Source organism: Atta cephalotes (assembly GCF_000143395.1).
Source record: "Atta cephalotes unplaced genomic scaffold scaffold00042, whole genome shotgun sequence".
Lineage (NCBI taxonomy): Eukaryota > Metazoa > Arthropoda > Insecta > Hymenoptera > Formicidae > Atta > Atta cephalotes.
In genome coordinates this window covers 1,798,179-1,808,138 of record NW_012130106.1, presented here as the reverse complement: position 1 = coordinate 1,808,138, position 9,960 = coordinate 1,798,179, and the positions used below count along the sequence as shown (strand labels likewise).

The 9,960-nt window shown below is 34.7% G+C and overlaps 1 protein-coding gene across 1 annotated transcript; it reads right to left on the bottom strand.

The window, feature by feature from the left end:
* Positions 1-2,133: 2,133 nt before the first annotated feature.
* On the bottom strand, positions 2,134-7,424 carry LOC105622258. The gene is given in 5 exon segments (XM_012203678.1): positions 2,134-2,236; positions 3,207-3,312; positions 3,315-3,469; positions 3,557-3,693; positions 7,353-7,424. Coding segments are annotated over 5 exon segments (573 nt in total).
* Positions 7,425-9,960: the final 2,536 nt, after the last annotated feature.

The window sequence follows — 9,960 nt, the reverse complement described above, 5'->3', positions numbered from 1 at the left end:
TAATAGAGAGAAAAAGATGAGAGCTTTCTCTCGCTGTCTCGTTCGCTTCTTCTACTAGTCGCTTGTTATAAATGACCGAAAACCGAAAATATGCTTTCTCGGCCGCTCGGTATGTTTCTATATAAGGGGAAAAAGGGACATACGCATTTTATATAACGATTTTAAAAAATTTTAATAATCACACAATCATTAGTAGTAAAATGATTTTAACGTTAAAAAAATCAAAATATGTTTGAAACGTGACATTTTTCGTAATATCTTTTTAGTGCACTTACATATTTTCTTTGGAAATGTTGATATCTTGATATTTTTTTCAAAATTTGAAAATTTGGCACTTTAGAGTAAAAAAGTTTAAAAAGAGTAAAAACGAGTATTAGTCTAATTAGTCATTTACTTTTTATTTAAAAAAATGCATATTTTAATAATTTCATAATATTTTTTCATAATATTAATATATATTAATATTTATTATATTAATATTTATATTAATAAATATGTATTGATGTTATTCATAATGCTAATATGAAATTATTAATAGTCATTTATCAATATTATTATTATTATTACTAAAAAAATGCAATTTTATAATAAGAAAAAAATCTAATATAGATTAAATAATCATTTCAATTTTTTTTAACTATAAAATGTAAATTTTAAATATTTGATGAAAATGTGAGTTCAAATATCAATTAAGTGTTCTATAAAAAAATTCCATCTAACAGTACTCCATGTTTTAAATGTTTCTTTTATGATTATCAATGTATGTAAAACTTTGGATAATGAATTAAATTCCGAAAATAAGATTATTAATATAATTATAAAGATTATGCCAATATATATAATTTTATTATATAAAAAACAAATATATATAATTTTATAAAAAACAAATAAATTAAAAAATCTTTATGTGTAATTCTAAAATAATTGTTTATTTGTCTATTAAATAAAATGATTCGGTATTTTTTTACAGTTGTTGGTTAAAAACTTTTAAAAATGCATGTATAAATTCAATAATTATATAAAAATATATTTGCTCTATAATATGTTTATTAATAACTTTACTTATTTCATAAAAAAAATTTATGAAAAAGGAAAAAAGCAGGATTCGATCGTAGGGTCTCCAACATATTGATCTCGCATCTTACGCGTTCGACCACGTACAGTTCTTAGAGATTTGAACGCGGAATATGACTCGCATAAAAAATCGCAAACAATTAATATTTCTTAAATTGTCGCGTTTTAAAATTATTTTTGCTATTAATGGGGGAGAGGATTATTATTAAAATTTATTAAAATCTATCGTTATCTAGAATGTGTGTGTTCCTTTTTCCCTTATACAGGAACTCGCCAAACGGCCGAGAAAGCACCTTTTCGATTTTCAGTCCATTCATCCTATATCTCGACGCGCCATCGTACTCCGTTTAGATAAATAACAATCAACGCTTGTTTTTTTTTCTTGTATCACGAATCATATACGTATGTATGCATATACGCATGTACATATGTATGTATGTATGTACGTATATCGGTTTCCGCGACCAGGTTCTCGAAAAAAAACGCTTCTACTGTGAAAGTTTGATTTCGCGATCATTGCCTCTACCGTATCTCCCATCCCAACGCATTATGAGTCGCATATAAACATGGTAATGCACATTCTCCATGGTCTTGCCGAAAAACCGCGTTGTTGTAATAAGTTTTTTCGAACTCATTCTCTTTGCTTTAAGCTCTAAAATTTGTATTGAGTTCGTTGTATTCGCGAAACCATGAAGATTGCGCGAATTGCAGTATACGATGGATCTTGGTAATGCGGAGATCATGACGAGTACATTGCTGCAGATTGCGATAATGTATGACATAATGCTTTTTATCATACAATGTCGCGAGGAGCTTCTCTTTTCGCTTGCCGTGTGGTTTTTTGCGCGTTGGATAAAACAATAGATTGAAATGCGCATTATGGATACTCCAAATCAACCTGAGAACGTAATCTGTCGGAATCGACATTCATAGCATCAAAATTGTCGTCGATCCAGCGAAAATCGGCGTATGGCAATGGTTTACACATTGCCCACAGGTTGCCGTACAAGTTGTTGACGTCTATTACATCAGGTACTGATCTACTACAACACTACTCTACTACATCAGGTACGTCGATGGTTTTGATGAATCGTACGACTGCATGTACTTGTTGTTGGCCTGCGCATACCTGTTTGAACATTGACTCAGACTGCTACGTATACTACGTTCAAAGAATAGAACTATGTCAACATCGGTAAGAAGTTCGAAATTGACGCGAATTTCAACATCGCTTCCCACGTAAAACTCGGTAGTGTATAATAATACGCGGGATCGAGTCCATAACTAATGATGCAACTATCCCGAAAATTCTCAAATATATCGGCTAACAACAATACATCTGTTTTTAATATAGATCATTGTTTAAATATAGATCACTGTATTTGCCGAGGGTTCGAATAGAGAATCGCCATACGTTCACGGCGTGCGCGTAATCATTCTCGGATAGAACATCGCCCGTCAACGAACTATATAAAACGATTCGCGCGGAGGTAAACAGGTATCTTTCAACTTTTCAACGCAGTCAACGTACTCGTACGGAAATATACCTTTACGCGTGAGTAGATCGAAATTCTCCGCGCTGAGATTAAAAAATTCTGACCGCGTAGTTTTCAATTTATCTTTATCGAGATATGATGCTAATTTTCCTAAACTTGATGTGAGAAATTTAAATGAATCTATGAATTGTAATTTTATACAAATTTTCTTTTTGTCATTTTTGGTGCTATCGATATATTTCGTAAATGAAATGTATTTTTCTTTATTTTTAGTTATGGGAAGTAGTTCTGTACGTCCTTTATACGCGGTAGCTATATTCTTAATAAAGTGTGTGTCGTAGTCCGATGAATTATGAAAAATTACGGGAATGCAATATGAATCTTTATAATTTAAATTGCAATTTGAGTGCGGGGCCTCTGTATCGCCCGATCAAGTGGCAATGATCACATATCATGTATCATCAGGCTCGAACGGTTTTTTACACACAGTGCGTGGCGCTGCTAAACTTTTGCCAATCTCGCGAGAAATCTGCCATGGGTATATTGGCCGAAAGTATAGACTCTACACTATGCGCTAAACTTCTCATTTAGTTCTTCGGCGAACGCAATTGTTACCGCGATGAAACCGATACATACACAAGTTGTCGTATGAATATGCGCATATCCAATGCTAAATACATTATGATTGGTTTGGTACATTCGGGTCTCTCTCCGTTTTCTCCAGGATGCATTTCAGGTCGGCGTAGATCTCGAATAGGATGCGCTCCTTCCTGCAGTGATTGCTGAAATTTAACCACTTGTCGTTCTCGCTCGGCAACGTGATGGCGCAATCGTTTAATTTTTCACAGTCTATTACGTGAATATCCAGCTTTGCGTTAGATCCAAAATAGTGCAGGCATCTGAAAAAAAGGATAATTTTTTTTATTGTCACAAAGAGGTTATAAAAAATATTTTCATAATTTTCAATTAAATATATATATACATACCTATCGCAAAAGTATTTTTTGTGTCCATATTTACTGATTTGTGAGCTCACGAGGCGGAACAGATCCTTTATCGATGCAAAATGCCTTGTATTATCGTTGCATAGATGTACATACAAGAGATTGACATGTTTGCCCCTCTTTCAGTCGGTGAGCTGTAATGGAAGACTTTCTTTTTGCTCCTCTTTGAGACAAACATTGATGGAGAGGTAAAGATTCGTTGAGACTTTCAAATCTTTTAATTTGACTCAACGTCATTGGAAACTGGATGCCTGTTAAATTTAGCACTGTAAAATAATGCGAATATGATAATTCTTGCTCCGTATGCTTTTTAGCTGGGTATAGAGCGGCAACTGATCAGGCAAAGCATGCATTGTCCATGGATCGCACCGTTCTCTTCATTTTAATTTCTCGCTGGAGTTTGATGCGACATTCCGCGTATAACAGATTGTACTTGTTTATATTTACAATTAAATTCAGGATACGCGACAGCGTCCACTCGCTATCGCGTTCCTGAAATTTCTCCAGCGATGTGGATAGGCTCGATCATGTGCGACGCGTTCCATTCTTGCAAATCGGAAGAGTTCATAGTTTCTCATGCTCACACTTTTATTCGCACGTTTATCATTCGATATAAATTCATCATTAAACACTGTGTTTATCTTAATATTATCATATTTCTGAATAACTTTGCACACGTTCTAGCACTATCTCTCTCGCATCTTTGAAGAATTGGCGAGGTTCGATGTGTCCAGAGTTTATTACAGCACCGGTCAATATATACAGCTTTCGAACGCTGTTCAACCTTGCGCTATCGAAATCTCGCGCTATACCCGCACTCACTTGCACAAAACATTCGCGCACAGTATCTTTCAAATTTTCGAGTCTCGTGATACGAGCGTTTAACACCAATCGATAATCGCGGACATTTAGCACAATTCTGTTCCTTCAGCGATTCGATGAAATTATCGCAACGCTGTTCCCACGCAAGAAATTCTTCTCGCGTATTTAACGGCTTGCGCTACGAGATCACGCTCCGTTTGATCCATGTTAAAATGTATTATTTTTCACAGTCACTAAAATATAATTTTCACACAGTCACTAAAAAGTATAATTTTTGCATAGTTGCGTTAAATGTCTTTCACATTGTGCAAAATATAAATAGTGCATAGATTGCATATTGATAATATTTGATACAGCGGATCTCGGTATTTCTTACAATAGATACCATCAATATGTATATATTGACTAATAACATGTTGACGAACAGCATGAAGACGTAACAATAAATCATGCAATCTTGATGCCCGATGAGCAAAACTTATCACGATCTGAAGAATGGTTTGAAGTAATAAATAATAAAAGTATATGACGCACATCTAATTTGTTTTATCCGAAGTATTGATTTCAGCTCGAACGATTTGTTACTTCAGCATGATTGTCACTGTTACTGTCGCTTTCATAACATGAGTCCGCGATATCATAATCTGATTCTGAGTCTGATTCTGATCCTTCTTCCTCAATTATAAATTCATCTTCTAAATCTTTTAAATCAATTTCTAATTCTTTTTGAGCTTCATGTTCTGTTTTTACTTCTACATCTTCGTATTCCATCTTGAATAAAACTCGAAGAAAAAATTTTTGTAAAAATTGAAGATTCGCGTATTTCCTTAACCTTTCAGTTTTACTACTGACAGCGTGTATACAGATCTCTCTATTTTTATATACTACTGGAGATAGGAATTACATTTTTGTGAACATTCTCTTTCCATTATCGAATTTTTTACTTTTCCCTCTAGGTGATTCATAGTATGATCTAATGATTCTACATAACTAAGATATGTAAATTCTATATTTTTGATAAAAAAGACTAGAAATGGGATATTGATGATATATTATTTTCATGACACTTTATTGTTGCTTGTCGATCTCTTAGGTAAAAAAAAAGTTATCATTAAAGTGTATTCTTAAACATGTGTCATTATGCATTAGGTTTAATAGCAATTATATTAAAAATTAACTTGCATATTTTTTAAGATAAGTAAAATTCTAAATTGGATACATTGCTTAAAACTCATTTTTGAAAAAAGATAATAAAGATATGGGAACAGACAGACTTTATTGTTGTTGGCATCGAAATCCTTAGATAAAAGAAATTCGAAATCGTTAGAGTTCATTCTTATGGTCAATTTGGTATCCTTCGACCACGTCGCAACTGTTCTTCAAAGTATAATGTATATAAAAAAAAATCCTCTTTATTTTAGGGTGTGTAAAAAAAATGTAGAAGGGAACACTGTTTAAAAGAAGAGCTTCGGCAACATTACCGCATTAGTTGTTCAGAGCTTCAACAAAACATTCAGACAGCTATTGCTAATTATAAGTTCTTCGAGAAAATAAAATATCTCAAGCCATGAACTTACGTTCTAATTCAACAGGATGAGGCAGTAGTGCAAGAGACAGTAAGTTCAATTAATGTTATAAAATATTTTGTTTATACGTATTATACGTTATTTTTGTAAGATCTATTTACATGTTTTCTTTTTTTTAAAGCGCCTTTTCTCAAACATCGTCTACATTTTCGAAACCTCACTATATGCCTCGTATCTTAGTGAGGAAATATGCATTGATATCAATAGCGTAAAAATTTTTGGATATTGGGATCGTTGTAGGATCATCGCATGTACAATCAATTGCAATTGATAATCCGGGCAATCACATGTTCATACCTTATGCTACATAGAAGACCTCATTCATCGACGTGCAGATATCGAACGATTAATACAGTCAACAGTCATTATCATCATCACTGATTCAAGAATTGAATTTGGAACTTGTTAAAATATATGATACGAATAATGTGAAGTTAACATTAAATAATACATGTTTGTACATGAAACCAACAACTGTGTTTTTCTTATTTGAGCTTGAGCAATGTGTGAACATGTATTCTATGAGTTAATATTAGTAAGAAATTCGAATATTTTGTGTCATTTTTAAAACAAAATTGTATTACTAATAAAAGCGATGCTGCAAACATTTTGTACAAAATTTATGATAAAAATTCTATTATAAAAATTCTATTATAAAAAGTGAACTAATAGTTCTATGGTTTAAATTATATTGTACATACTGCATTACATGATAAATAAATGTATGTAAAATTAAAATATGTATTCTTTTCTTTTAAAATTATTTTATCGTTAGTATCTTCGTCATTTCTTCTTCATAGCATTGAAGTATCTATCTTCGTAGTATTGAATTAATCAATAAGAAAGCGCGCTTGGCCATTTGTATTATATTGATAAAAAAGAATATTATTATAATTAGTGTTACTAGGTTATATTATTAAAAATTCATGAAAATATTATTATAATTAGTTTCTAAGTCATATCATTAAAAATCGTAAATACCATATCTATTTAATAAAATCGTGTGCAAAAGAAAAAAAGAAAAGAGAGCGCAACGGAAGGAAGAGAGAGCGCAATAATAAGTATAGGATTTCAATGAGTGAAAGAGAGAAGGAACAAATCCCCTCTTTCCTTCTAACACGAACTTCGATGACGCGCTTCCTCCTCCCTCAAACCCAGCATCAGTAACTTCGCCACCCAATCCATCTGCTGGTTGCTGTGAGTTAGAATCGGTGCTTATATTCTACTGCCTTACTGGAATACATAGAATAATGGTGGATGTTACATTTTTTCAAGAGTTTCTGCACATCCGAGTTATAAAATTCCTTTCCTCTGTCAGTATACAAATTTGTCGGACACCTTTCATCGTCTCGAATTATCTTTGCGATCACCTTCATCGCTCCGATCACCTCGTTCTCGTTTTTGGCTTTGAGCGGCTCGGCCCATGTGTGCTTACTTAGCATGATAATAGTGAGAATGTAATAGTAATCTCTGTTGAATCGCGTATAAGGACATCTCGATCACATCTGCCTGCCACAGGTCATTGTATCCGAATACTGTGATGTGTCAGCTTCGCGGAAAATTTCTTCTCGCCGAAGCGTACAATTCATCAACCAGCAGAGTTTCTCAGATATTGCGAATAATTATTCAGCACGATGCACTTTTCGAATCCTCTTTTCTAGTTCGTTTAGCATAATCTGCACATTATTTTGTAAGGCTACAATCCTCTCAATTTTATTCAGACGATCTTTCAAATCTTGATCACTCTGCTATGCGTATCGTTTGTTTGCTGCGTCAGCATCATCCACTGGTAACGCTATACGTCGAATTTTGCGCGGCTTTGCAAAAAGCGTTATCGCGTAATTTCAGCAATCCACGCCACTGATAATGCGATTCGCTTCCAAGTCCAAACTTGTTGATCGGCATTGTCAACTGAACGATGTGTGTAGAACGAGGTTAATTTATAATCAGACCGGTTTCATGAAGCTTTTCGATAGAATTTCGTTGTCCATTGTGACTCGCCTGGCGCGAGGCCTCGAATCGCAGATCTACTCTAATATCATTAGGATCATATCAATGGATATAATCAATCTTGTTATCGTTTAGCGTCATCGTACGCAGTAAATCTACTCTTTTGTTTATTCCTGTTCCAACTTTTTTATTCGACTTCAATGGCGCTATTATATTCTTATACTTGTATCCCTTATTACTTAATTACTCAGGCTATGACCGCGGGCATTTGTCATCAGAATGCTCCTGATCGGTGAGCATTTGTCATCAGAATGCTCCTGATCGGTGAGCATTTGTCATCAGAATGCTCCTGTACGTCATCCGTACAGATACTTTCATAGAAAAATTTCATTAACTCGTACAAGTCCGTTCCATCGTATTTTTTCCATCTATAATTATATCGTCGTTTTTTATGCAAGGTGATATGTTTGTCATCAAGCATTGTTCCCTCGTCATTGAAATATACTTCATACACGATATCCATGACGTTTTCTGATCGCTCAGAACTGCTTCTCTCTTTGCTGTAGTGTTAACGTATCGATGTCAGATGATCAAATCATCAGATGATATTGCAAAGTCATTAAATCCTTTTCTATATCGCCCATCGGTAAGCGCATTGTCCTTGTCAATCATTAGAAATCCATATTTTTGCTGCTAACATTTACGACATAAATCGTAGAAATCTCTCATAGGACATATCGATATTCACACGCGTTTCAGATTGTATCACCCAGTTTGAATAACAGATTTGAATCGCGTATAAGATGCTTCGGTATCTTTGCGTATGTCTGACAAAGATAAAAGCAGTCGACGTCCGCGTATCATCCCATTACAAAGTCTCTTATCGCATCCTGCTTGTCGCATGTGATGTCATCAAAGATAAAGATGGAATTCGAAAGCGCAGTAGAATGACATAATTGTTATTGGAGAATGTAAAATAACCGATTTCCTCAATGCTAACAAATTCATCAATCAGTATCGATATTTCAGCTGTTGCAGCGATTTTGAATAGAACGTACACGTTCTCGAATCGTACGTTGTACGGACTTTTTAACAGGTTTACTAGCATGTTCGTCTTGTCGCAATTTAACGCTCCGCAGATGATAGCGCGTATAAAGGCCGATATAAAGGTCTTGTCGCCATGTTTGCGCGTCTCTTTATTTGTACTTTGCTGTCGGGATTCTTCACTTCAATGGCCCGCGACTGACGCACAAATACTGCATATTTTCTCTTTTCACAAAATACTGAAAACGATATTGTGAGCGAGTTTATTTATAGAGCCGCGTAGAGCGAAATCGATCAGTAATTAAATTGTTTCTCATTGTATCGGATGACCTGCACAGTTTAACTTCAAAAGAACTGAAATACATATCGAAAATTGCTGCGAGAATTTGAAAATTGCATAGATATATTGTGGGACAGATTACTAGAACATATACGAGCAGATTTGGAGGTATGACGATATCGTCGGTGCACCTGATGCATTACAATTTACGGAGTCATTAAACGCATATCGACGGTCCGGCGCCTCTGATAAAGAATTGCAGCGAATATCGTCGAGAGGCTTGTTAAATCGTACGATAAATTCGCTTCTTTTTTAACTATATATTCCCGAATATCAGTTTTGCGGTCCGAGAATGCGATTGGAGAAGCAATTAACTAGAAGTGATCAAGGAATTAATTCATTGGATGCTGCGTGTCGCGAGCATGACGTAACTTATTCGCACAGCAACAATTTCGCGAAACGACACGCGGCTGACAATATACTCGCCGAGAAGGCGTGGAAACGCATTACCGCGAGTGATTCGATTCTCAGAGAGAGAGAGAGAGAGAGAGAGAGAGAGAGAGAGAGAGAGAGAGAGCGCGACGACCACACGACGTAGGTTAGGTAGTAGTACTAAGTAAACGAACCGAAAACGAAGTAGTAGTATAATTAATTAAGTTTAAGGAAAGGAAAGGAAGAGACGTACGTACGTAACGTAACCGTTA